The sequence below is a fragment of the Numida meleagris genome, chromosome 19, assembly GCF_002078875.1.
Source record: "Numida meleagris isolate 19003 breed g44 Domestic line chromosome 19, NumMel1.0, whole genome shotgun sequence".
NCBI lineage: Eukaryota > Metazoa > Chordata > Aves > Galliformes > Numididae > Numida > Numida meleagris.
The window spans coordinates 1,589,322-1,616,704 of NC_034427.1; the positions used below are offsets into that span (position 1 = coordinate 1,589,322).

The 27,383-nt window shown below is 46.6% G+C and overlaps 2 protein-coding genes across 4 annotated transcripts in view; one reads left to right on the forward strand and one right to left on the reverse strand.

Annotated features, from left to right (window-relative positions):
• On the forward strand, positions 1,179 to 13,578 carry EIF2S2 (eukaryotic translation initiation factor 2 subunit beta). The gene is made up of 9 exons (XM_021416836.1): positions 1,179 to 1,337; positions 5,649 to 5,829; positions 6,744 to 6,847; positions 8,020 to 8,155; positions 8,468 to 8,568; positions 8,986 to 9,134; positions 9,991 to 10,047; positions 11,065 to 11,150; positions 11,932 to 13,578. Exons 1-9 carry the CDS (start codon positions 1,323 to 1,325, stop codon positions 12,105 to 12,107), a joined length of 1,005 nt encoding a protein of 334 aa, XP_021272511.1. The 5' UTR covers positions 1,179 to 1,322; the 3' UTR covers positions 12,108 to 13,578.
• Positions 22,854 to 27,383, reverse strand: part of RALY (RALY heterogeneous nuclear ribonucleoprotein) — a 116,693-nt gene continuing 112,163 nt past the window's right edge. For all 3 annotated transcript variants that reach the window (XM_021416727.1, XM_021416728.1, XM_021416726.1), the window contains 2 exons: positions 24,794 to 24,842; positions 22,854 to 24,645 (listed from right to left, as the gene is read on the reverse strand). In XM_021416727.1, coding sequence (XP_021272402.1) covers positions 24,798 to 24,842 — 45 coding nt within the window. In that variant the 3' untranslated portion in view covers positions 22,854 to 24,645; positions 24,794 to 24,797. The remainder of the gene's footprint in view (positions 24,646 to 24,793; positions 24,843 to 27,383) is intronic.

The following is a 27,383-nucleotide window of genomic DNA, read 5'->3' on the forward strand; positions in this document are numbered from 1 at the left end:
AAGGTGCTGGCACTGAAGCAGGAAAGAAAAGTAATGTTTTTAAAGTTGGCTTTCAGGAATTTCTTTGAAAAAAATATTTTAGTTATGCTGGGAAAAGCTAAAACTCATTCCTATTCTGGTAGCGTCTCCAGACGGATGGCTTTGCCCACGGCATATGCTGGGTGTCACCATTTCCAAATGAGGCAAGTAGAAAGGTGGATGAAAAGAAGACTGAAGATACGTGATGGCCGCTCGTCTTTTCTTGTAGCTGATTAAAAAGTTAAATGATGCAGCGTGCGTAATCTCCAGCTAATGTAAAAAGGAACGGTACAAGTTTACACCATATAATGGGAAGTTATGGGACGAGAGAAAGTAAATGGTCTGGAAATATTAAAATGTAAAACATCCTGTAATAACGTTTGTGCTGATGGCTCTGTCTGCTTTAACGCTAAGTCTGGCGTGAAATTGATGACCTTTTAATTTCAGAGTTGGTTGGGAAACAGAACGCTAACGAGTACTTTGTGGTGTCATGTATTAGCACCAATTCCTTCTCTTAGCTATTAGAGGGGAAATGGAATGAGACAGCAGTAAGGGGCTGTGGAGCACTTGCCATGCGAGGTGAAATTAAGAGAGTTGGGATTGCTAAACCTGCACGAGAAGGCTGAGGACGAGCTCAGCAAGGTGCGTAAATAACACATCCACAGCGGGGAAACGAGGCGGGGTGCGGCCCAGTGACAAGGGGCAGCAGGCACGGGATGCGCAGAGGAAATTCCATTGCAACGCAGCAGAAATGCTTTCAGCAGGAAGGTGTGGAACAGGTCGCCGTCAGACCGGTCGGCCACGGGCCGTGCTGTCCGGTGGAAGCGCTCCCAGCCCAGCGGGACAAGGCCCCGAGCGAGCGGGCAAGCCGGGCCCGGCGTCCTCCAGAGACGGGAAGGAAAGCTTTCCTTCCTTAATTTTCAGACAAAGCAGAGAGGCACTTCTGCTCTACTTCGGTGCCAGCAACCGCCCAGCTCTGATCAACGCCGGCTGCCGCCCGCCCCTCCACGGGAGAAGAGCTCGGGCGGAGGGGACAAGACCCCGTCCCGCCAGCTCCGCCCGGCGCAGCTCGGCGCACCTCGCAGCCCCCGCCCGCCACACGGCCCCACACGCCATCCGGCGGCGCATGCGCAGCGCCGAAAACGACAGCTCCCGGCAGGCGCCGCGGCGGGGCGCGCAGGCGCACTGCTGGGGAGGGGAGCGCTGATGCAAGAGGCGAGCGCGGCGGTCGCAGGCAACGGCCGGCAGCGTCCCTGAGCCCCGCCGCTCCTCATCCGATTCCCGTTCCGTGTCCGGCCGCAACCATGTCGGGCGACGAGGTGAGGCCCGCCGCCGCCGTCGGGGAGGGAGCCGAGCCCGAGGGCTGCGCTGTGCCGCGTCCGGAGCCGGGGCCGCCGCCATGTGGGAGAGCGGGCCCGAGGCCTGCGGCGGCCACAGCGCGGCCTCCACCCCGGGGCTGGGCTGCGGCTCGGCGGGTGGCGGGACCTCGGCCCCGCTCGGGGCCCACAGGACTTTCCTCGGAACGAGCCCGCAGCTCCCCGAGCCGTGCCCGTCTCCCGCACGGCAGGGCTGGGGGGAGAAGGGGACCTGTCGGCATCGCGTCCCCAGGGCGCCTCGTGCTCCTTTGGCGATAGCATTTCGCCTCAATATTTACCTCTTTTTGGAGCTTTAACATCTCGGCTTTCATCCCTGACAGCTCAGTAGATGCATCTTAACGAGTGATAACACGCGGTTTGTCCAGATGCACTGGTTTTTGCTTATGCACGCTTTCAGGGAAGTGGGTGCAGCTGTCTCCGAGAAGTTTTTCCAGTGTTGTAGCTGCAGCCGTAGGTAGCCTCGTTTCAGTCTGTCTCAGGGGAAAAGGAAAGCTTTCCATGTGTGAGGCGATGAGCACCCTGATGGAAGACACGGCCGGTGGGAAACTGTGCTGTTGGAGTCTATGAGATGGCTGCTTTTGGTCTTTTTTTCTGTGGTGATGCTTAAAATATCTCTTTGGTTCACTTCCGAGCAAAGTATGCTCACCCTAACCTTGGAGATGAGTAACTCACAGCTTCTCTGACGTAATAAAAAGCAACTAGTGTAATTACAAGTTACCTTAATGGTAGCTGAGAGTGGTTATTCAGCTGCCATTAATGTATGTCCTGCATTTTTGTGTCTATTGTGTGCTGATGTGTAGATAGCGTTCTGATTCTGGAAATTAGAACCATTGCATCAGATGCATTCTGTCTCAGGTGCATTTGTTCTGACACTAAGGTGAGATCAGGAGTATCTAATGTAGTTAAGTTGCATCTCTGGTTTGATTTATTTTGCAGACTGACGGAATGAAAGTGGTAGTAGATAACTGAGCTGTCACTGTAGATCTTCTGGATAGTGTATGGGAGAGTGAGTGCACCCACAGCTTCCCTGTGTCTGGCTGCTAGAAGCCAAGTAGCCTGTTGTTGGTAAGCCGTATAGGCAATAGTTGTTTTCTGTTTTTTGTAAAGCTGACAAGGAGGAAGATGCGTGAATCTCCAAAGACAAATCTGTAGTGTAGGTGTTAGAATTCTTTGGTTTGCATCGCAGAGTTGTTCCAAGTATGGGCAGTTGCACTGGACCACGGCTTAAAATTTTTAGACTATTGCAGCAGAGAAACTGCCTGGTAGAACCAGCTCTTGTCTGAGAGCTGCCCAGGAGTGCAACATAGCAGGAGCAGCACGCGTCCTGCTTGTGAGGAGCAGAGTTCTAAACCTGCAAGTGGTGAGCAGTCCCTTAACCTCTAATTATCTTATTAAAAATCCTAGTACATGTCTAAAGTCCTACTAGATGATAACTGGAAGGTTTTCTTGCCTTGTGGTTTTATGCAGCTCCAAAGAAATAATGCTGGAGAATTTTTTTTTTTTTGAGCAGCTGGAGGGTTTAGGTGCTGATTAGTCATAAATAACTTTGAATTCTATCGCAGAGAGCAGTGCAGTGTAAGGATACCTGTACAAACTTGCCCAGTGTGGTGTTGGTCTGTGCTTGGTGGACATGGCTGTGTTTATTCAGACCGATGAAATGGGATTGTGACCTCTGGTAGAATATCCAGCAGCTGCCACTATTGTAGCAGTTTCAGGTGACGTGGGCTTCTGTCCTAGGAGTTGGACTCGAAGCTCTAATTTTATTTATCTTTTTTCTCATCCTTCACTCAGTTGATTTCTGTAAGCTGGGATTTTGTCCATGTGAGCCTTTGAAATAGGGAGTGGATATATGGAGGCTTGTGTGAGAAAGAACTGTGGCCTAAAGAAGAGGAAAATCCATATGGGAATTTGGCTCTGAGAGCTGAACCAGGGTGGCAGTTTTTCATTTCTGGATAGTAAAAGCATAGACTTTGGTGTATTTAGTCTGGAGGCTATAGTCTCTTCAGTAGGCCTACAACTTGTCCAGTACTTTTCACACTTAGATGGTGTCATAATGCTTTGTTTAATCAAATGTACTGCTTAGAGAGAAAACATGAAGAAATTTCTGATGTTTCCAGCCCAGGAAGGCCAAACAGAGCAGCCTGGTTAGCGGGTTGGTTACTTCATATCATGATTTTTTTTTTTTTAAAATTGCGTGTGACCTAAGAGTCCTGCTTGGTTCCTATGTAAGTTCTTGGTGATCAAAAATAGTTCAGGCATGGATGTCCTTCTCAGGTTGTCCAGCTCCTGTATTCAGTTTCCTCAGAGCAGTTAGCCTGGCAGGACCGGGCCGAAGTGTGCAGGAGCCTGGCTATGCCTGCCTGTCTCGCTGGGTACAGTGTCCCTGAAGAGCCAAGTGTGCCATTGGAGCTGTGCACCTTTGCAGAATGCTGCTTGAGGAGCCATGCACCTCTGCTAAAAAGACTTTTTCAGCATTAAAACCATCTCCAGAGTCTAGAAGTTGTCTTTTGTTCAGTGTATTGCTGAAGATGTACTCAGTCTCTTGTGGACACAAGATATGCCCTGCGGCAGTTCAGGATGAGAGGTGTCTTTTTTTGCTTTAGAAAAGGAAGAGTGTCTATGTAGAGTGATTTCTTCTTTCCAGTTACTATGCCTGATCTAATCTTCTTCCTGCAGCTTTGTGCAAAAGGTCTAGAACATTGTCTGTGGAGTCTCGCAAAGTTGCATCATGCGAGTCTTGATCTTGAAACTGATGTTTGCTTGGTTGTTCTCAAGGCTGTACACCCTTGCCTATGCAGGCAGCTTTCCTGTGTCAGCAGCCTGAGAGGTTACAAGAGGAAGGCAGCAAACAGCGTAAGCAGTTGTGCACATTCTTTGAGTGCTCTGCCCTGCGGGAGCATGATTCATACATGTGCCTGAGAGGGAAGGCAGCCAAGGGAACTTTTTAGAAAGCCATTCTAAGCATATTGCGTGCAGCTGAGGGCACGTTGCAGCAGTCTGAAAGCCTCGGGCTTCTGTGGGCATTGGTGTTGTGTGTTACCCCTCGGTCTCAGTTCAGAGCCTTTATGAATGGTATGTTCTACAGAAAATCAGAAGAGTATCACAGGAGTATCACGTGTAAGAGCATGAAAAGTATGAGGAAAAGATTGCTTTATGGAAAGAAAACCTTAGAGGATGTAATAAAACTAGAAGTCGGAGGATTTCTCATTTGAAATGTTTGTTATTCTGAGTGAGGGGTATTCATGATGCTAACTTTTACCTATATGAAAAAACATTTTTCAATTATTAGGTAATGAAACCCTTTCTACTGTTTTTCTTAAGTGTCTACAGTTGTTTGAAATATATGTACACTGTGGTATGGAAAAAATGGCCAGACGTGTAACAAACTGACCAATAGCTGTGATGTCAAACACACATTATTTTAATTTAAATAGCAGGAAGCAATCCTGTGTTTGAAAACTGAAAAACTTGTGCTGATTGTCTGAGGCATCCAGAGGATGAGTAAGTTCAAAGTCATTCCTGGGTTAGTGATTTCTTCGGAGTCAGGGTAGGTGAAGCACGCTGCTTTGTTGGCTGAGGGATTCCTCAACAGCTTGGAGGTGAGACCTTTGCTTTTTCTTAGTACTGAGCTGATGCAGGTTGGGCTGTAGCACCAGTTTCTTCTGGGTTCTCCCTAGTCCAAAGCGTTCTTGTCAAGAGGGGTGTTGGTAAGTCTTGCCTTTTAATGAATCTGGAAATTACTGTGCTCTGTATGGTAGATGTTCTTAATCTTGTGTGTATGTTTGTGTAGTGCTGCATGGTACAGCGGCTGCTTCACATGGCCTTACTTAGTGTTGGAGTTCATAGTGACAATTAAATGGAGAAGTAGCTAATCTGTCAAAGGTTCACAGCTGTAATACATTTTCAGCTGAACTAGTACATAGGTAACAGGAAACTTGAGTAAATCTTAACTGTTGTGGGGAAAAGCAGCAGAAGCTGAAGCTCCTGAGTGGTATTGTAACCTTTTCTTTCTCTACTCTTTTAAGTCTCTGTTTAGTTATACCTGGGAATGAGATCAGTTGTGTTTGTGCAGAAGCTCGATTTTGAGTCAGTTAACTTGTATTACATTTTTGCAGGTACAAAAAAATCCCAGATTGAGATGGAAGCTAGAGGACGGTTCAGTTAACATAAGGAACATGGAGAGAAGCTTAAAGAGTTATAAATGCTAAATGCCAGGTGATAATTATGTTGCTAATGAACTCTTGACTTTCACAGATGATTTTCGATCCCACTATGAGCAAGAAGAAGAAGAGAAAGAAGAAGCCATTTATGCTGGACGAGGAAGGAGCAGATACGCAAACAGAAGAGACTCAGCAGTCAGAAACAAAAGAAGTTGAACCAGAGCCAACAGAAGACAAAGATGTTGAAGCAGATGAAGAAGACAGCAGGAAGAAAGGTAAAATGAATCCATGTAGATGAGGTCTGAAGGGTAGCTCTGTATTTTGAGACTAGAAACCCCATTTCAAGGGCGTGGTATCATAACGAATAATGCTGAGGTTCGAGTTCAAGAGCTTGTGAAGAATAATCTGTTGCTTATTTGAAAGACGTAATTTGCTTCTCCTGCCTAAAACCACGTCCACAAACATACAGCAAGCTAGTAATGGCTTATGTTAATTCTGCTTTCCTGATTCAAATAGAAGCATTGTGTGAGATAAAGAAAAGAGAAGCCCTAAAACAACTGTAATGATATATAATATCTTCTGTATGCAGTTGTTGCAGTAATTCTCCAATTAAGCTGTAATGTGAATAATACAGATATGGCTGAAAGGGTTTCTAGTTTTTGGGCAGCTGTGAATGCAGCAACTGGAGTGTTACTCATAATCTTTTTTGGAAATAAGCTTATGTGTGTATGTATGACTTTGCCTTTTAAATTGAGACCAATGCCATTTCAAGATGACTTGAGTAAAGGAATGCTGTTAACTTAAATCCTTTTTTTTCTTAAGATTGGCTCCAGCTGTGGACCAAAGAAACTGTATTTTCCTCCTGCAGTCTTCTTTTAACTTTTTTAGCATTTCTACTATAATTACAGAAGTAACTAGCTTCTCGTTCAAAACAGAAAGGAAGATTAAACACTTAAAAATAAGAAAATGCAGTTATAAGATACAGAAACCATGAAATAGCTCTTGTTCTGTCTAGGGGCAGATGAGAATGACCTCTCCTAAAACATGAGGATATCTGTAGGGGCTGCAGGTCCCTGTTTGTGTCTTGCTGTAACGCTTTGAAAACTTTGGATGTGAATTGGAAACTATAATGCCTGAACTGTTGCTGTAGTTATTAACATCTGTACTTTTGCCAATCATTTGTTGTTAGATGCAACAGATGATTTGGATGATTTGAACTTCTTCAATCAAAAGAAAAAGAAGAAGAAGCCAAAGAAGATATTTGATATAGATGAAGCAGAAGAAGGTGTAAAGGTTTGTTTACATAACCAGACCATCCTGTCTACTGCCAGAAGCCTTCTTGCTTTCATTTTCTGGGGATTGTCTGTAGAGGAGATGTTTGCAATCTGACATCTTGTCTTGGTGTAGTTAATAGAAATTTCACTGTGTCCTTTGTGTATAGTAGTTCTACTGAATATGTTATTACACAAAGACATCTTGTCTGGAAACGAGAAAATCTAACCGATGTGCAGTAATCCTGTCACTTGAAGTAAGGGTTGATTATCATCAAGGTTAGCTCTCTTTTGAGGTGGGAGAAAGTGGATGATGTCAGAAGCAGTGCACAGAACAGTCCTCTAAAGGCCACCCTTCAAATAAAGGCTGTTTATCTGCTATGAAATCTGTTTTTACTCTCATGTTTTCTTTAGAAATGATTGGCTACCGTTCTGTATTCCAGAAATTGTGCAAGATATTTTTACTCTTCTCAAGTTTTATTCCAAGTCATAATTTAGTATTGCATGTCAGTGTAACTAGGAAGCCCAGAGAGCAAGAGGGCAGATAAATGTTATGTTACGTGTAAACCTGTTCTTGGATTTTGCCTTTTGAGGAAGAAAAGCCCCTCTGATCTGACCCAAACAGGCCAAATGCTTGCTGTGTGTATTCTCTCTAAGTGCAGATATGTGCCTACATCTGGGAAACAAATGTGATAAATTAGACTGGCTGCAGGTAGCACGGCTTTGCTTCACATTAATGTTTATGGCATGTAAGGGGTTTTGTTCCCCTGCACCCTACTGTGGCTGATGCTTTTAGTGAAGTATGGTGTGATCTTGTTTCTGACCAGCCAGGTGTTAACTAGAAGATTCTTGTCTCCATTGATTACCTGATAGGAAATGGAGTATTCCAAAGGAAGTAGCACAGATTAGATACAGTTTTAATACAAAACTGTTGTGTGTCAGGTGTGTGCACCTCATGGTAGCTCAGCTCGATATTTTGAAAATCTGTCCCGATTTCATGTGTTGTAGTGCAGGGCTCTCCTAAGCAAACTTTAGTTTCTGTTCTTTTCTGTTAGCATTATCTACCACGATCCCAAAACATAATAGTTAGACTAGTAGCACACTATTCTAGAAGATTTCTAATATTGTGCAGTGAAGATTTATGTTTAATACTGTATACTACAGTCTTACTGTTTTTTTTGTTTTTTTTTGTAGGAATTAAAAATTGAGGGAGATGTGCCAGAGGTAGCAGAACCTGAAGATGACCTTGACATCATGCTGGGCAATAAGAAGAAGAAGAAAAAGTTTGTGAAGTTTCCAGATGAAGATGAAATATTGGAAAAGGATGAAGGTAAAAGTATAATATAGCTAGGGAGGTGTTGAAACTGAAAAGGCCATGTTGTAGGTGAATAATTTGTTTGGGTATCCTTTAGTCTAAAAATTAATTTTGTTACTCCTACCACTATCATGGTTATCAGAAAAAATGCTGTAGAAGGAGCCTGAATTCACAGTAAGTGCTGATGCCCCTTCTAGCCAGGTGAACAGAGATTTCACATCTCAGCGCAAATCTTCTGTTGATGTACCTTTGAGAAATGGTGTATGCTCAAGGATAAAGAAATACATGTTTTTTTCCTTAATGAATCCCATACAACTTTCTTTACAGCTCATGAGGATGAAGACAGTAAAAAAGATGATGGAATTTCTTTTAGCCTTCAGTCGGGACCTGCATGGGCAGGCTCAGAAAGGGACTACACATACGATGAGGTAATGTTAAAAGGCTTTCAAAGTATCTTCCATGTTAATGTGCTGCATCAGAGCAGAGCCTTATGTTTATGTGTCCCATTTCCAACTTAAAGGCTTGTACTCAGAAGCTTGTGAACAGAAAGATAACAAAGTGCATCTCTTGTCACGGTCAATTTTCCTATGGAGCAATGTTAGTGATATTTAAAGTGACTTTTGCATGCAGGCTGGGGTACTTGGAGATTATAAAGTAAACTGTGAAAATATCTTTCAGTCTTTGCATATATCAGAACGTTTTTTTAAGCGTGTTCAAAAGTTTACAGGGAAATGCTAACAGGCGAATTTGGTCTGATGCTCAATGCTATCTCGGGTTTTTAGAAGCGTTGTACTTCAACATGAATATCTTGCCTATCTTGAGTGATGATTCGTTCATTTTTGCAGTTGCTCAATAGAGTATTTAACATCATGCGGGAAAAGAACCCAGATATGGTAGCTGGAGAAAAACGGAAATTTGTCATGAAGCCTCCGCAGGTGGTAAGAGTAGGGACCAAGAAAACATCTTTTGTCAACTTTACAGATATCTGCAAATTGTAAGTTTTACTCTTAACTTTTCTCAAGAATAGTGGAATTTTCTGTGCTGCTAGCTGTTGAATGTGTGCTTTTTAACAAAAGACTGACAGACCAAAGTGAAAGCTGTTTTGATGTACTGTTCATTTCCTCTATTTTTCTTGGTATGGTATTTATGAAGATGATTTAATTTCTTTCTTTGTACTTTAATTATCAATGTGGTAGGCTTGCTTCATGGATCTTGTGGACTGAAACAAAACCTATTGCTCTGCTCAGTTTGTTCACTTCTAGCAAGTCTGTAGTTGAGTGTCCGGTGGTGTTTATTTGCAAGTCTTCAGGGATGAATGTTCCTTCTAATTTTGAGATAAACCAGAAGTACTGTTCTCTTGGTAAATGCCATGGAGTTCAGTATTGGTTTTTTCTATGCTTCTTCTATTCTCATTACTTCTGTTCACTGTGGGCACTTCTAGGAGCACATACCTGATTTGTTTTGTATGAGTCCAGAAAGTAGTCCAGATAATCATACTGAGGATCTGAGTGATATACTGCAGATAAAATTTCAGTGGTTGCTAGCAGTGGTTTTTGCAGGGCACTAGGGATAGCGAGGGGTTAAGAGTGGAAAGTCTGATATATAAAAAAAAAAAACTTGCTTTCAACTTAGTTTCAGTAATTACTCTCTAATTATGATTTGTGTGTGTGTGCACTGTTCAGCTTTCCTGTGTCCTCAGTTCATCGTCTGCCTCTTCCTATTTGATACAAACCCTCTGGTACTGCCCTTTTAAATTTGATAATTTAATATCATTTTAGCCTGCCATTTCTGTATAGATATCACATTTCACTCGGGGACAGAGGTTAAAGATATCCTTACTTTATTTTTAGATTACATCGTCAGCCAAAACATCTCTTGGCATTTTTGTTGGCAGAGTTGGGTACAAGGTAAGGCTATGGGGCTGTACATGTGTGTAAGCAATGGCAGTGTAGTTGTCATTGATCAAACATAAGATTCCTCATTTTAGATCTGTTAATATGTGCTTGAACATCAGGCTCTCCGTCTCTGCACCCAGATGCTGTGCTGGGTGATGGAGGAGATACCAGCTCACAGAAGAGGTACTGAGGCAAGCTCTCAGTCCTGGGGGGCAGTTAGGATAACACTTTGGATTTGTTAATTAGGACTTCTCTCAAAAAATGATCTAATCACAGAGCTGTTTGGCTCAGTTGGTGAGGATGGCTCTTCAGCTCATAATTACCTTACAGCATGTAATTGCTAAGGAAGAGAGGATATCTGCCCATCTGAAGGAAGTTTTGAGGGCCTGTAGCTAGTTAGTCTATCCAGTGCCACACATAAAAGTCTCCTGTCTTAGCATAAAAAACACTTGTGCTTTTAAAGGCCTCTTTATATCAAACCTCTTATGCTGTGCTAACGTACTTTCTGGTTGTCTATGCATTTTTGTCTTGTAGATTAAAATACTGTTATGTAGATGTACAGAATCAAGCCATCTAATTGCAGTGTGGATATAACAAAGTCTCACTTCGTTTTTGGATGACATGAAACAAAAGCTTGCCAACTGTAGTCTGAAAGTACATTTGATTTCTTATGTCAAAGTGGCTAGAAGAGGGTCTTAGTAAGGCAGAATACTAGAGTTGTCTTGGTCACTTCTATGAGATAAGTAGGTGCTAATTCTCAATTCCCTGATTTGGCAGCTTAACTATGAAACTGATCTCTCTTGGAGACTGTTTCTGTTGCAGTTAGTATTATGTTTGTGTGACCTTTGTATAGGTTTTAAAGCGCTCTCAGAATTTTACGTGCTGTTTTCCCATGAAGTAATTCTGGCTTACTCTTACCTTGAATGCATCAGTTATCTTGCTTCATGTTCCTGACTTCATATATTTTTCTTCAACGCTTGATGTCTTTTGTAAATCAATTACTTGATATTGCTTTTTCTTTTAAACTAGTGGCTCAATAGACGGCAACAACCAACTTGTAATCAAAGGAAGATTCCAGCAAAAACAGATAGAAAATGTCTTGAGAAGATATATCAGTAAGTATAATTCGCTTTTCCCCTGCAGATTTCTCCCAGGCCCCTTTTGATGACTAGTGGCCTGTGTATGGCCCACATGCTCCTGCATGTGTGCGTGCGATGGAGGGTCTGTGCTAACAAGTTATGGCTTTGCTGCTACTTTAGAATGGGGTAATGCAAGTGAAGGTTGATGTACCATATTATAGCAAGCACCTAGGGAATAATCTGTCCTGGCACTGAAATGTGCCAAGGAAAACGGTGCGAGCGATTGAGAATGTCTCGTCTTCATCTCGCTTTCACTTCTTAATTTTTGTAGTCCTCCTCAAAACTAGCAGTAATTGTTAATGTTCAAGTTTGTCGTACGTGTTAATTAACAAATAAAGCATGTGTGCTGCTAGTTAAGGGGCCTGCAGATTATTTGTAACAGAAAAATGCTGCTTTAGACAGCACTGTATGTTTACAAGAATTGCTGACATCTGGGAATGTATTTTCAACAAAGAAAGTCATGGGAAGCCCAAGGGAAGCTGTAACTGATCATTGTCTTTAAAGTACTGGTGCCAGTGCACAGTGTAGCAGATGAAACCTACTGTGTTAACTTGGCAACTAGGAGGAGGAATTTTTAGGTTATCTAAACCTCTGTGATTTTCATAGTAAGCCAGTTCTAATACAGTAGGTCAATTTAAACAGCCTTTGAAAACAGCTGTTAAACTAAAGGCTGAAGAACTGGTGGAATGTGTCTGTTTGTTTGTTTCCTGCTGATAATGCTTTATCTTTTAACTACAAATTAATTCCTTTCCTGCAGAGGAGTATGTCACCTGTCATACGTGTCGGTCACCAGACACAATCCTGCAGAAGGACACCAGGTTATATTTCTTGCAGTGTGAGACTTGCCACTCTCGCTGCTCCGTCGCCAGCATCAAAACTGGTTTCCAGGCTGTCACAGGCAAGAGAGCACAGCTCCGTGCCAAAGCTAACTAGTTTGCTAATCAACACTGGATTTTGCAAAGTGTTCTGGGGAGATATATCTGGACAGGTTTACAATCGGAATGGATTTACTTACCATTATATTAAAACAAGATTGTAAAAACTACAAGAAATTTGGCTTTTGATTGGTCTGTGAAATCCTTGCAAGATGCAGATCCTCAAGCTGTTCACATACATTTGCTCATTGAATATATTTTACCAACTGTAAGGAACGTGATGGGAAAGGAGGTGCTTTTTAATCCATTCAGACTTCTGTAAAACGTGAGATAAATTAAAGATACTGTAACAGTGAGCGTCTTCGATTTGGGTTTTTCCTTTAGTTTTTTCTTTAAACAGTTCCTGGGAATGGTTGGTGTTTTGTTCTGCAGATCATGTCACTGAACTGTGCCCGAGACTCAGATTGAAGTTTAGGATTATTTCAGTTTATGTCATCAGCTGATCTTCAGGTAGGCTGTCATTAAACAGAGAAATCGGTCACAGAACAGGAGTGATGTACCAACTTAAGAACTGGTTGTGCTTTTATAGCCACATTAGAATGGGAGCATACTGGTCACAGGCAGTGACATCAGGACAGGTTGATACTGCTTTATTAGGCAGACTGTAGCTTGAGCTAGTTCAGGCACCGTATTGATGCTGAGTCTTAACACAGAACTGATAAGCTATTGTAAGCTTTCATAGTATCATAGTACTAAATTTTGCAATTTCTAATAGAGAAATGTTTATATTTCTTAAGTCCTGCACTCTTCATCACTTTAAAAAAAAATTATTAAATGCAGCAAAAAAAAAAGTAGGTGACATCATTGTATGATGGCTGCAACACACTTTTGGATAAGTCTTGAATTTACAGAACATACTGCCAAGTAGTTTATATTCCAAATTAACACATCGTCACCTCTTGATTATAAGACATGTACTTCTCTCCACTAGCAGTGAGTATCAGTAATCTTTGGGGGATGCACGTAGTGCTGCCCTAACTAGTTTTTTCTAGTGCTGCAGACTTTTTCTTACAGTTGCCAAGTACAAAGATGCAAATGGAGGGTGAACTCCCTTGTGAGTACTGTACTGGGGGGGGGATGGGAAATAGAAGTCAGTTTTCATGTAACCAATCTATAAAATGGTGCAGAGTCAGGTTAAGGTGCAATAGCTCAGGACTACTGGCTTGCATCCCTGCAGCTTAGCAGAGTTGCTTCCTCCTTAGGGAAAACTGTGGTGATTGTGAACATGAAATATCAGAAACAGAAGGGTTTCTACCAAGTTTTAATCTTTGTACATATGTTAATGCACAACACAGTTTTGCTGGGAAGTCACTTACTTGCTATTTGAAAACTTGACAGCACTGTAAGGCAAAAATCAAGATTTTTATAGTTGGTTTCTTAAAAGCATTATGAATTCCAAGTGAGCTATAACAAATGTTGGATGTATCTTTAAGTGAATAAAGCCAGGATCAGTGCCTCTTGTAACATTATTGTTGTATTCTTGTTTTTTTCTCTAGCAAATAGGCATTCTGCTGTTGGAAATAAAACTGGAGAAGTGCTGGTTGCCTTCTTTCAGTGACATACTGAAATAGCTAAACCCATTCACAGCTTTTTGCATGCATGCTCTCCTGACTCAGATAATTTTGTTGTCCTTTTTAATCATCCATCTTAAAAATGCAGCATGGCCTTAAGCTGAGACTGTTCTAGTGGGTTAAATACAGCGTTTAATTTCACTCTATTTGGATCAAAAAGTTCATGTTAATATTGAAATAAATCAAGCCCATCATAGAATTGCTCAGGTTGGAAAAGTCCTTCAAGATCATCAAGTCCAACCACAACCTAACCATACTGCTCTAACAACCCGCTGCTAAATCATGTCCCTGAGCACCACATCCAAATGGTTTCTAAACACATTCAGGGATGGTGACTCAGCCACCTCCCTGGGAGGTGGAACCCTGTTCCAGTGCTTGACAACCCTTTCTAAAGAAGGGTAAAGAAGTTTTTCCTGATATCTGACTTAAACCTCCCTGGTGCAGCTTGAGGCCATTTCCCCTTGTCCTGTCACCAGTGAGAAGAGACCAGCCCTGCTCTTACTGCAATCACCTTTCAGGTATTCAAAGAGAGCAATGAGGTCTCCCCTCAGCCTCCTGTTCCCCAGACTAAACAGCCATCATATATGAGGTCTGATGAGTACAGGCACCTTATAGGTGTATTTTGTGTCTCTCTCCATGAAAACCCACAGGCCTTGGTGCTGATGACTAATGGAGTGCAAAACGTTTTGATGTGGACTTCACTGGTGCATGAATCTCCTGTGTCCAGGAGCAGATATTTATTTATTGAAAACAAACAAACCCCACCTTTTTACCACTGTATATTCAAAAACAAGTATAATCCACTGTGTGTGTTACATGGCTATTGCTGCTTGCCAGGATGATGTGTTTGAAGTATAGTCCTGTGTTCAGAGGAAAAAAAAAAAAGGTTTTTTTGTACTGCTGAATGTAAGTAAACAGCTTAGAAATGGATTTCTTAACAGAGTAAGGCGGTAGCTTTGTTTGCCACGGGCCTTTGTGCAGGCATGGATGGTTTGAATGCAAGCAGTTGTATTTCTACATGCTTTCCTCGGTGAGATGCAGCTTGGCTGCATGGTGCTGGTGGAGATGGGGGAACCAGATTGTCATCTGGCACTGAAGGACTGCAAGGAGCAGAGAGGAATCCCTGTTTCAATGGGCTGGGTAAGAGCTGAGGAGCTATGAGCACAGTGATGTAGTTGGGTTGCTCTTTTCCATGTCTTCTGTGCGTGAGAGTTTTTGTGCTTTATTGAAATGATCTCAGCTATTGTAGGTCTGTTCCTGTTCCAGTAGTAAAGATGCAACACCTCTTCTAGCCCAAACCATGGAAGTCTTTTGAAAGCCGTCACTGAATGTCCTAGGAGATCTGTGGAGTCATTTTGTGGTTAATCAGCCTGAAATATACCGATACTCAAGGACTGAGATGACCTTGCTCGTGTTGCCAGCACAATGGGTAAAATGAAAACGGACCTGGTTCCCTGGTTTGCTATGGCGGCAGTGGGATCAGCTGCTTTTGAGGTCATGTGGCTCTGTTCTGAATTAACTCTGTACTGAAATGAGTGGACCTAAGCACACCTTTATGGGAGCGTCTGTCTGGAGCAAGGATTTAAAGCAGTAGTGTTTTTTTAATGACCTGAAATAGTATGAAGAAGAGTGAAGGAGAGGCATTTGTATGAACTTCCTATTGTCCGTGAGATTTCTAGTCACAGCTGCGCGTGGTTCATCATGGATTGTGTCCTCCAGTCATGCACCCTATACTCTGGAATCCCTGGTTTGTGTCAGTTTTGTGCCCGTTTGACAGGGAGATGGTCGTCTGAGATGATGAGCAAGGAGAAAAAAGCATGGGCTTAAAGGGTGCTGGAGAGTGGAGGAGGTTTGTCACAAGTTGCAGGGGGTGCTCCGTGGTAAATCAGGTGGAAGTACATGGGCTGATAATCTGGCAGAGGGTGAACGGAGTAGAAACTGCAGGAAGGTTCTGCAAGTCAGGAGAACGAAACTGAGTGTGGTGCTGACGGCTGGATTCGTAATGTTTGGTCTGTGGTGTTTTGAATAACAGGTCTCCACGTGTCTGTGCTGCCCCTCTGATCCATGTTTTTTCCAGTGGTGTATTCCAGATTACCAGCAGAGCGTCCAGGGAAGCTGAAGGCTGAGCTTTGAGGAGGAGCTGAAGGCAGACGTTTAGCAGCAGAGAGGCTGCACAAGAGTTACCAGTTCAGCGTCAGTGTGCTTGGACAACGAACTGCAAACTCATTTTAGTTGCCAGGATAATTGCTTGCTTTTTTTTTTTTTTTTACACAGAGCTCAGACACAGTGGCAGGACAAGCTGCTCTCTGCTTTTCCAGCAGAGCAGAGCAGGCCCGAAGCTGAAGCCTGCAGGTGCTTGGGCTCGTACGTGTTGGTGGAGGTTGGACACATGCTGTTCTATCACGCGTTCTGTCTGGGCACACGGGGCATGGTGGCAGTTAACCCGGATCATGGCTTGTTCCTGTCCCACGTCCCTTTCTGTCAACCTTGGGAAAACCAATCTCAGATGCTTGTTGTTTGGGTTGAGAGCGGAAAGGGCTCGAGAGAAACCGTAGAATGAGGTGGCAGAGAAGTGCCAGTGCTGCTTTAGACTGAGGAAGTGAAGCTGCACGTGGAAGCATTGCTGCTGGTAGACCTGAGGCTTTCTTTGCAGGAAGAAAAGTACTTTCTTCTTCCCTACTGCTGTGACTGCACCAGCAGCTCCGTTCCTCGCTGTGCAGCTGTTCATCTTCCTTTTTGTGCATTGCGAGCAACTGCGTATTTCTGAAATCTAACAGTAGGAACTTGACATCTGTGCTATTAATCATTTTCCTGCTGAACACTCAACAGAAATGTGTGGATAACTCCCTCGGTCCATTCCATTTCTGTGGTGAATCTGCGTCCTCTGAGAAACTGGGGGTTCTCTGACATTCTGCTTCTATAAGCAGCTTCTGGGTGTGATGGGGGGGTTGGTGTTTTTCACATTCCTCCTGCACTAGAATTAAAGCAAAGCTTCATAGTGACTCCCAAGACTGAACCACAGAACGAGTGGGTGCTGTGTCACTGCTGAAACTGCTGCCAACTGGGATGCTGGAAAGGAGGAAAACGTGTCTGTAACCGTGAGCAAAATTTAGCCTGGAGTCTGGATTTTTACAGGCATCCATGTAGTTTAGATGTAGGATTGGGAGCAAGGGAAAATCTGCAATTAATGTTCTTAAAATCTTTTGGGGAATTTTCTGAATTCTGTACCAAAGCAAATGAGTTTGAATTCCTTTTATTTCTGTTCCCCTCCCCAAGCCTTGCTTGCTGCCCTGGATAGCTGTCCCAAAGGTTTCCTCTGATTTCTTTCTTCCATGCAGAAGCATGTTGCTCTGCAACCTGGATGGAGAGCATACTTACACTGGTAGGGGATATGGCTGAATCCTGGGGCTCCTAATGTGGCTTCGCAGTCCTCCTCTGGCAACACTCATTTCTTTAAAAAAGGAAAACAAAGAGAAGTCTTCTTACATCCACCACAGGGAGAAAAGCTAGATGTGCTCCGTTTTGAAAACAAGGCACAAAAGGAGAGTGAAAAATGCCTCTGTGATCCTCTGCAGTTCTGGGCACCGAAACGCCTTTCCCTGCTGCTCGCAGTCTCGCTGCCTGCTGCAGGCCTTGTGCTTTGCTTTTTGTCCAGCACCAAAAAAGCCCTTTTCCAGCGTGGTCCATCTGTTCTGGGCAGTGTGAGTTCATCTGAGATGAAGCTTGAGCCGCTTTCCCTCCCTGCTTTGTCCCCGCGCGTTCTGACACTCTCCCACAATGGGTTCTTCTCCTGTGAGTCCCAGCCAGCCAAGGGATGGAAATTTTCTTTTTTTTTCTTCTTAAAGGAGCTCTGCAAAGATCTCTCAGGTCCTCTTGAAGTGGTTGCTTAGGTCCGAGGCTGTGATTGCCATTGAGGGGTTTCCCAAAGACTGAGAGGATGCTTGGGGCTGGCTGCCGCAGCACATGTGGTCTCTTAATTTTTTTTTTTGTCCTTGACCATTTGTTTTTAATTGCAGACATCCCCCTCTCACAGCACACTGGAGCACATTGTTAGTCCCTACGCTTTGTTCTGGTGGGGGATGTGGCCATTAAATCTCAACTCTGACAAAAGTCATACTTGGGCTCAGAGTGGTGAGGGATGGGAGAGAAAACTGGAGAACAAGTAAAACCTGTGGGTTGAGATAATGAAAGTTCAATAGGACAGAAAATGAAGAGGTAATAATAGAATAAACCAAACAAGAGATGCGCAATGCAGTTGCTCATCATTGGCCAGCTCCCCCAGTTTTATACTTCTGTGTGATGCCACATGGTATGGGACATCCCTTGGGCTGGTTTGGGTCAGCAGTCCGGATCCTGTCCTCCCTTGGCTCTGTGCAGCACTGCTCTGCAGCAACTACAACATTAAAAAAGTAATGCCTCCTGTTTATTTCCATGGAAAAGACAACAAATACAAAGAGCATGATAACACTATTTGATAGAGCAAAATCTCCGCTATGAACCACTATTTTTCAACAGTCACCACCGTTAGCTCTGCATTTTCACCAGCGATGAACAAGAGCCTTGATGCCGCTCTCCTAAACATCTGCACCACGGTCACCACTGCTGAAATACATCACCCACCGCCTCACTGTGCCAGCATCCACTGATTTGTTTCCATAAATGTTCAGCAAGTGTCAATGGCTGTCAACGGGTGCCAGTTCTGCATGGAGGAATGCAATTCCACACCTTTGCTCCATATGCACTCCCATGTCAGATGCCATTTTGTCAGACTGCCATCTGTCACACAACAAAGAATGGCACGGGATATCGGTGGGAAGGTCCAACCTCTACTGCCATCCCACCAACATCTTCTGATGTCGTGGGCCAGCACCATAAATTAGGAGGCATTACTTTTGGAGCAGCCCTCATACTAATAGAAAGTGAGCTGTGAAGAAAAAAAAAAATCCACGTGAAACGCAGTTGGAAGAGCATTGCTTTGGGAGTGCAGAGCTGGTTGTGGGCCAGGACGTGGAACACCGCTGTCTGAGTGCGGCTCTCCCGGCGGCTCCGTGCATCGCTCGCCTGCCTCCATCGGCTGGGAACGCCCAGGGCTCTGCTGCTCCCGCTGGGCACTCAGCATTTTAGAGACATCCTGGGTGTCTCCTACGCTCACAGCCTTGTGGCTGGAGAGGAGCTCTTCCCTCTGCAAGCTGGCTTGCTCTTCTCGTACCCTCTGTGCTGCCGTGGTCTTATTGCTTCTTTAGTGACCCAACGGGATTCAAGCAGACCCGGTGCACAGCTGGGGGCTCGATCTTCTCCGTACACCACCAGCGAGCGCCTACATTGGGTGTCCGCCAACACGCGTCGCATCCTGCTTGGGAAGTGCCTGGCTGTTGTCCAGGAGCCTTGAGCTCGTCTGACAACGCACATTTCTTTTGGGGAAAGAAAAGAATGGGGATGTCCTGAGCGGGAAAATGATCCCCCAGCAAAAATTCTATCATGGGAAAAAGCCTCTGCGTGTTACGGCTGAAAGACGGCGTTTCCAACAGATCTGAGGGCTCCCTGCTGCCAGGAGAACAGCCGAAACAACTGCCATGAAAGCAGATCTCGTGTTCCTTGCAGCCATGCGGAGCGTTGGTATGACCAAAGGAGGCGGTGCCCCATTCTGTGCTCAGTGCCCGCTCCCAGGGAGCAGCGTGGGTTCTGTATGTCCTGCTGCAGGGGGCACAGCTCCTGCTGGGGGTAACTCGGACCTGGTCGGGTGTCAGATGAATGCTGTGAAGAGCAGCTGCAAAGGCAGCGTGTGGTACTTGCGTCCCCGGTGCAGACAGGCGGGTGCACATTGTTCTGCCCTGCTGGAATCCCTCCTTAAATGCGTTACTAAGGATTTTCTGCAGATGAGAATAATTCCCAGTGGATCGCTGATTTGGTTCATTTAGGACCAGATTTCTCAGAGCTGTTTGTAGCGCGGCTCCCGGCGTCACCATCCGCAGCTGGGATCTGTTCTTCAGAAGAACATCCCGTGCAGCAAGCGGGTTTGAAAGGCGGATCTGGAGCCAATTAGAGGAGCTGAGCACATCTCCTGCCCTTGTTTTTGCTGGTGGGGCTCTGAAGCTTTTGACTTCTGGTGTTCTTGTGGTGCTGGCATTGTTCATCTCCCGCGTGCTTTGGGTTGCTGCCCACCGGGGCTCGGTCCTTGCAGATCTCTGAGCGCCTGCACTGTGCTGATGGGCTCAGCACTCCTGGTGGTATGTGGAAGGGAAATTCCAAGGTAGCCACATTGGGAAAATGCACACGGATGTGAATGTGACGGATAACAGTGGGGCTGGAGCGTGCTGCGCTGCTCCACCACCAGCTGGGTGACCCCTTGGGCAGTGACTGCGCTGTCCCAGGGCCCGGGCACCGGCACTGCCACTTTTCTCAGTTCCTCCTGCTCTTGTTGTCCTTTTGGTTTAAATCCACCTTCCCACGCTGTCATTAACACATCTGTGCTTCTTCTTTTCTCTCTCTCTTGAAGCTTTGGTTTTTGAATGCAAATGTGCATCCCAGTGCCCATGTTGGCCTGATGTGCCCTACGAGCGTGGAAACTGCCCTGACTCCATGTTCACGCCCAATCACTGAGGGCTCCGTGAGTTGGCTTAGAAGAACTTCTAGGCACAAAGACAGTCCCTTATGGTCAATTTATGATTATTCTAGTTTTATCCTTACTCCTCCTGCTCCCCGCCTCCTGCCTGATCTCATCTCTTCACATCCGCTCTTAATGCAGTTTTTAAAATATCACATCAGATGCTGATGTGCAAACAAGCTCCCAATTGCTTGTGCTCCCAGCCTGTGAATGCGCTCTCGAGGTCCTGAAGTCTCCCAGGACTCAGTCCTGGTGCTCACAGCGGCAGCTGCCTGCCTTGGACCGGGCTCAGAGTGGGATGCTCTGCACTGCAGGGCTGCTGCCAGTGCCCCTGTCCTGCTGCCATGGCCAACCTAGAGCCATGTGGGGGTGTCCCTGGCTGTGAGCGGTGCGAATCCGCTGTGAGAAGGGTGAATTGGGCTGTATTGGCCGAGGAGGAACCAGGAGCCCCTAAAAACATTGGGATTACCTCAAAGGGTGCGATCTGTTGGAGGGACAGTACGAGGGAAGGAGCACTGTGACATGTGGAACAAAGCCGAGAAGAGGCTTCGAAGGAGCCATTGCGTTGCTATGTTGGTCCCTGGGCTCTTCCAGGCAGACCCTGACGACCAGCAGGTACTTTCTTATCACACACCTCATGTTTACAGTTCCCTGAATGTTTCCAGGTTTCTAATCAAGGTTCTGCTTTGCTCCTCAGCATCTGATCCATGGTTGGGCGGTGCTTTCCTGGAGGATGATGGCTGGTACACACGGTAGCCATTGGAGGTACTTGACCACATCTCCCATTGTTTCCACAACTTTCCTAAGAGCGAGGAAAAATACGGAATTATCCTGCAGATAACGGGAAGGTGTTGCAGGAGGGATGTGACATAGAGGCAGTGTCTGGCATGGTTACTATTACAGCTGCAGGAGCCTAAATATTTCCAAAGCAATGAACGGACTTTAACCGCGTGATAGGATTTATTAAAGTCAGCGGGGGCTTTTGTTGTATCTCCTGACTGAAACCAAACGCAAGGTTATGGGCATCTCATTGTCTTTCCATGTCCAGAAGCTCATTGGCGTTGTGTTGGTGCAGGTTGCAGAGCGGGCTGGTGGAGTCACTGTCTCTGGAGGTGCTCACAAAGAGATTGGATGTGGCACTGAGACGCGGTTAGCGGTGGTGATGGGTTGTGGTTGGACTAGATGGTCTTAGTGGTCTTTCCAACCTTGATTATTCTATGATCAAGAGTAACCCTGCTCTGTTGCTCTAACATCTACTGCTCTGAAAGAGCAGAGCACCAAAAACCCATTGTCTTTTCCCATCCAGAGCAGCACATATAAGCCCAAAGCTTAAACCTCAGTGTTTCACATTTCCAGAGGTGCTGGCATTACAGTAGGGGATGAAAACCTCTGGGTTTGTCTCCAGCAAGGACAATGTTGTTGTCACCATGATGACAAGTGATGGCCACAGATCTCAGTAGTGCAATCTTGCCTTTGTGGGTGGTGGGGAAAAGCTTCAATGACTTCCAGTTCACAAGATGGGAACTGGATGTACACTCATTTGAGTTGTCACTCTACAGTGGTGGCTTCTCTTCAGAGAGTGCAGATGGTGAATTAAATGTTCCCCCAGAGGAAATGCCCAGCCCTTGTCCTGGCACATCCCAGCAGGGCAGCATCAAGTGACAGGGACCGACCCCATGGGGACATCGTGATGAGGACGTCATGGGAAAGCTGTTCCCGTGTGGCTGGGTGTGCACAGGGTGGGACAGCGTCACAGCCATTCCAGAGCAAACGGGATCTGACAGCTGTGGCAGGACCACGAGTGCCCCACAGCAATGCCAGTAATGGGGTTCTGCTCTTCCCTGCAGTCTGTTCCTGTGTGACAGCAGAGTGCGTTTCCGAGGCCGTGCTGTGGTTCAGGAGCTGAGCTGTGACCCAAGCATGCAGCCCCCACCCCACATTTGTGGGAGTGTGTGCATGGAAAAATGGGGCGTGATGGGAGGGCTGGGGACAGGAGCAGTGCACAGGAAGAGTGAGGCTCCTCTCTTGGTAGCGATCCTTCCCAGCAAAGCCAGCAGTGCTTCTCAGCTGCCTTATGGCCTGAAGGGTGAACGGAGTGTTCCCTTTTCCCACCCCACTACTCTGTCTTTTCCTCTTCAGGAGAAGATTTGCTGCACAGTCCCACACAGAACTCAATTAGCACGACAAACCCAGAACTCACTTTGCAAGGATGCATCTTCAGCTAAAAGCAAAGATAAATGCCATGCAGGGGCCTGCATAAGAGTTCCCAAAGTCCCTCATCCTCTGCAAAAATTTACCAAAATCAGAACAGCTGTGTGCCAAGAGACCTTGGCCACGTTCTAACGGCCTAAAACCAACTGCTGCACCAGACTGGAGCAGCACTGGGCACGGGGCTTGGGGTGGGCATGGAGAGGGGAGCGCTGCCAAAGCTCAGCCCTTACACCCTGAGAAAAGCAAAACCCAATCCTGCTGGCAGAGCTGAAGCTCAGGGAGGGAAGGAAGACTTGTTCGTGTGAAATACAGCAGCAAAGTGTGTGTGTGTTAGGACAGAGCAGACAACAGAAGCAAATTAGATTTCTTTAGATTTCTTTCTTTTATTATACAGGGTCATATGTACAAGGTCACCTTCCTCCCAAACAGCAGCATCACAGCCAGTTCATAGCAAAAACCGCAGCTCATCTCTCAAAGCCTAGAAAACAGCTCTACAACGGCTCAGTACAACACAATGGATAAATTGTACAGGAACCGGAAAAAGGTAGGGGAAAGCACGGTTATCCCTTCATTCCCTCGTGACTTATTCGAAACTAAGAAATGCAAATAAAACGTTGTGCTTCAAGAGCCATGCTTGCTCCAGGATGGTCCTCCGGGCAGGGAAGCGGTGCCCCCACGACCTGTTCTCCCCTCCACCCTTCAGAGAGAGATGCTGTAGAAGAGGTCTGGCTTTGAGCGCTGGAGCAGAAAGCAGGAGTCCCCTTTCCGAGCACCATGTGCAGTCCGGGGGGTGCACACAGACTGTTGGACTGAGGAGAAGGTGTGGACAGCATTCTGGATTCAAAGCACTGATTGTGTGTGCGTGTGTGTTTTGGAGGGGGAGTGGGAGACAGAAGGGAGACGGGGAGGACACAACTGATCCGAATAAAGTGCTGCGTGAGTCTCAGTCCCGTCCACCTCTGAACCCAGAAAAACTGCACAAGCCCATGGAAGAGGAAGGAACACGATGAGAAAGGCTGAGAGACTTCTTGGGTGTTGCGGTGAGAAAGGGCTGCTGCAGCCTCCTGCTCGCAGGACGTGGCAGGGGTCAAAAGCAGGAGAAAGAGGTGCTCGCATGCCCACGCGTTGTGCTGGGGGTCACTGTCACCGGCCTCACCGCGCTCAGGAGCGTCGCTGCTCCGCAGAGCTGTCGGGTGATGGAGCACAGCGCGGTGGTCAGGGATTGGCGCACCGCTCTCCTGGAGCCCCAGTCACCCAGGGGAGCTGGCTCAGGAGCAGACGTGAGCAGCAGGGCAGGGGCTGACTGCTGTGGCTGGAGAGGGGTCACAGCCCTTCCAGGGCGCTGCTGCTCCAGAAGGATCACATCCATCTGCTTGACGCGTGCTTGCACCCCCTCTCTGCAGGGGCTTGCTCAGACTTAACGGAGTGGTTTCTCAGTAGAAAACAAAGAGGCCGTATGGCTGAAGATGACGCAGGCCTTGTTTCTCCTGCTTGGGATCACTTGCTTTCCTGCAGGCAGCCTCCCCTTGCCTTCTCCTCTCTTCGAGCAGCTGCAAAGAGCACAGCACACGCACAGCCACCGGCTCCTGTGCACCTGGAAGCAGCCACGTACCTGCGGCAGCGCATGGGACCAGAGCCACAGCAGGAGGTGACCGCTCTGGGAGGAGAGCTCACCCCGCAACCTCTTCCTCAACGTGACTTTGAGTGTGAGAACACAAATTGTCCAAACTGAGACAGTACTTTTCCCCCAGTTACCAAATGCTCTGGTTCTCACCTAGCACGGGAAAAAAAAGTTTTTATTGAGTTGGGCTCAGTTCTCCTTCCTCTCCTGCCAACAGCCCCGTACCATCTCTGACTCACTGGGTCCATACCCAGCCAGGGGGGATTATGGATCGCGCAGGGTTTGGCTGCTGCCTGTGCCGGCTGCAGAGCTCTGAATCCATTGCACGGGGTCGTGGGGATCTGCTGGGATGAGTTTTCTTTGTCTTTGCTTTACAGATGGGTGGAAGATGTTGGGCCATGTTTCTCCTTTCGAATGCCAGGTAGAGATGACAGCAGCACTTCAATTTAGCTTGTCTTGCTCAACGTGCCAGGACAGGGTTTAGCCTCGTGCTTTCCTCACACCATCACTCACTGCTGTTCTAAACGGGCTGCAGGGAGAGACAAGGGACAGTGGGGATAAAAGGGTGCATCATTTTCCTGGAACCTCATAGATGTAGAGTGTGATTTAGGAAAGGGAACGAGGGGCTGATCAGTGACCCCGCTGAATCAGCCTCTAAAAAGCAGTGCGAGCTGTACCTGGTTACTGTAGTCTGGCATCCTCCACGTCTGTGTAATGGCTGTTCTCCTGGAGGGAAAAGGGAAGCAGAAACAGGAGATCACCACGTGCCCACCCTGCCTTGCCCGAGGCACCGTGCTGTGTCACAGGCAGAGACCAGCTGGTTCCATGGTGGGCAGTCACCCTGGGATGCGTGATTCCCCACTTTGGTTTTGAGGTCTGGCTTCTGCTGAACCTCAGAGGGACTGGGATGAAATCAAGCCCACTTTCCCATAGTGGTGTGAAATCAGGCGTCCAATCTGCGCTGCTCCACAGCCAGACCTCCAGTGGGCAAGGTGCGTGCCCCTGGGGAGGGTTTTAAACCTGGGGTGTAAGCTGTGAGTGGTGAGCACTGATCGCTAAGTGAGCACCTGGACAGACCCCCGACTTTCACATGGCCAGGTTACCTGAGAATTAAGTAGCCACAGCATTTGTATAAAGCAGGCTTCACCATGTGTATTTTTACAGCTCTTGCCTTGTTCTAGCACAGTGAGAAGTTTATTCAGGACCTGGGAATGGCCACACCCATAAGCACAGACCTTGCAGTTCCAGGAACTGCACAAGGATGCTCAAGGGAAGCTGATCTGCAACAGCAAACTGGGAACAGCACAGGGACTGCTGGTGAATGGAGACATTGGACCAGTCTGCAGCACAGCTCATCCTCCAAGTTAATACTCAGGATATTTGCTGCTCCAAAGGCCGCAATGGCAGTGCACTGTGCTGAACTGCTCCCCATACGAGAGAGGATTTGAAAACAAGGCATGTGAAAGTTGCCCTCCCGGAGCCATTCTGCAATATGGCATCATTAAATGAATTAGGTGCTCAGCAGGAGTCTTTTATTTCCTGCACAGAAAATGAACAGATGGAAATGGAGCCAGGAGATGTCTGCAGCTGATAACAGGTGATTCAGAAGGAAGGCAAGAGAGCCCAGTCCCAAGTTAGCAGCAAGTGGTTAGCAGCAGGGCACTGCAGGAGGGAAACAGGCCTGTGCTGTCAGGGAACTCAAGTGGGTGTTTGCAGAGCTCCTGTGGGGGCAAAACCCCGAAGGCTGCAATGCATGAACGGGGAACGGCTGGAGACTGTGCCCAAAAGAGCTATGGATGGAGATTCCCAAGATGGGAAGCCTGGAGGCTTGTGAGTTCTGGCAGCAGAACAAAGGTTCCTTCTTTGTCTGCACAGCTGCAATTACAAAGCAGGTGTAGTGCCCTGGAAACAGGCTCTTCAGGAAAACCCAGTCAGGTGGCATGTGCTCTGGGCAAAAGAATGTCTCAAATACATGGAGATTTGCCTTGGGACAGGCAATGAGTCACTTGAGAGCATGTGTCTGAGGATCAAGAGACAGAACAACTTATGGTGGGCATCTGGTGCAGCCCACGTGATACAAAACCTGCTGGGGACGGCTGGAGGAAACCTCCTGGCTGCAGGCACTTGTACTCCTCATGGACTCAACCAACCTGCCATCTTCTGGAAAGCCAACAGGGCTGGGTGCCAGCAACCCAGGAGATTTCAGGAGAACATCAAGAAAGCTTTCCTGACGCTGCTGGCTGACAAGGGGTCAGCTAGATGCTCTTCTGGACGTGCAACCCATGAACAAGGCAGATCTGGACAACAGTGTGAAGGTGGAGAGAAGTCTGGGCTGCAGTGGCCCTAAGACTGTGAAGCTGAATTCCCTGAGAGAAGTGACTAAGACAAAGAACAGAATTGGACTTAGGAGAGCAGAGTTGGGGTCTGTTGGGCAGAATCTCACAGGAGACCTTCCTGTTTGCCCACAGAGCCCAGAGGAGCTAGGTCGCCTTCAAGACCACCCGCCTCAAAGCACAAGAACAGCCCGTCCTGCTGCGCAGTTGGGCAGGCGTGACAGGAGGCCAGCGAGAATGCACAGCAAAGGCCAAACCAAGCTTCCAGCTACATGAAAAACAGAACCCAGAAGGTGAAAGCAGGGCTGGGCCACTCAGGAGGAATACAGAGCCGTCACTCCAGCGTGAGCTGACAGCGTTAGGAAAGCCAAAAGCCTGCAGAGGTTGGAACTAGTGAGGGATACGAGGGGCAACAGGAAGAGCTTCTGTAGGTACACCAGCAGTAAAAGGAAAGCTAAGGAAAAATTAAGCTCGCCGTCAGTGAAGCAAGGGACCCAGGGACCCGGTGACAAAGCTGATGGAAAAGGCCAAGGTACTCAAGGGTTGTTCTTTCTCCTGGTTAACTGGTTAGGTCTGTCTTGTGGCCTCCCAGACCCCTGAGCCCAGTGGCAGCCTGCAAGCTGATGGCTGCAAGCCAGAGACACGGGACGAAGGAGTCACTCCCCAGGAAATGGAAAGACTTCAAAACTGCTCAGTGCTGTAAGGTCAGGAGCAAAATTTAAAAGATGGCTTCTGTGATTTGCATTGCAGTGTTTAAGAAAACACCCCTGCAGACAAGTTCCACACATTAACCTGCTTCATGCTGAGTGCACCTGAGCCCGTCTGAAGCTGGCAGTAAAATATTTCTGAACTCAATGTCACTTTAAAAGCAGAGAAGAACAGAAGTGTCAGGGGCCTGAAATAGTGATCTTGTGCACCCATCCCTGATAAACTC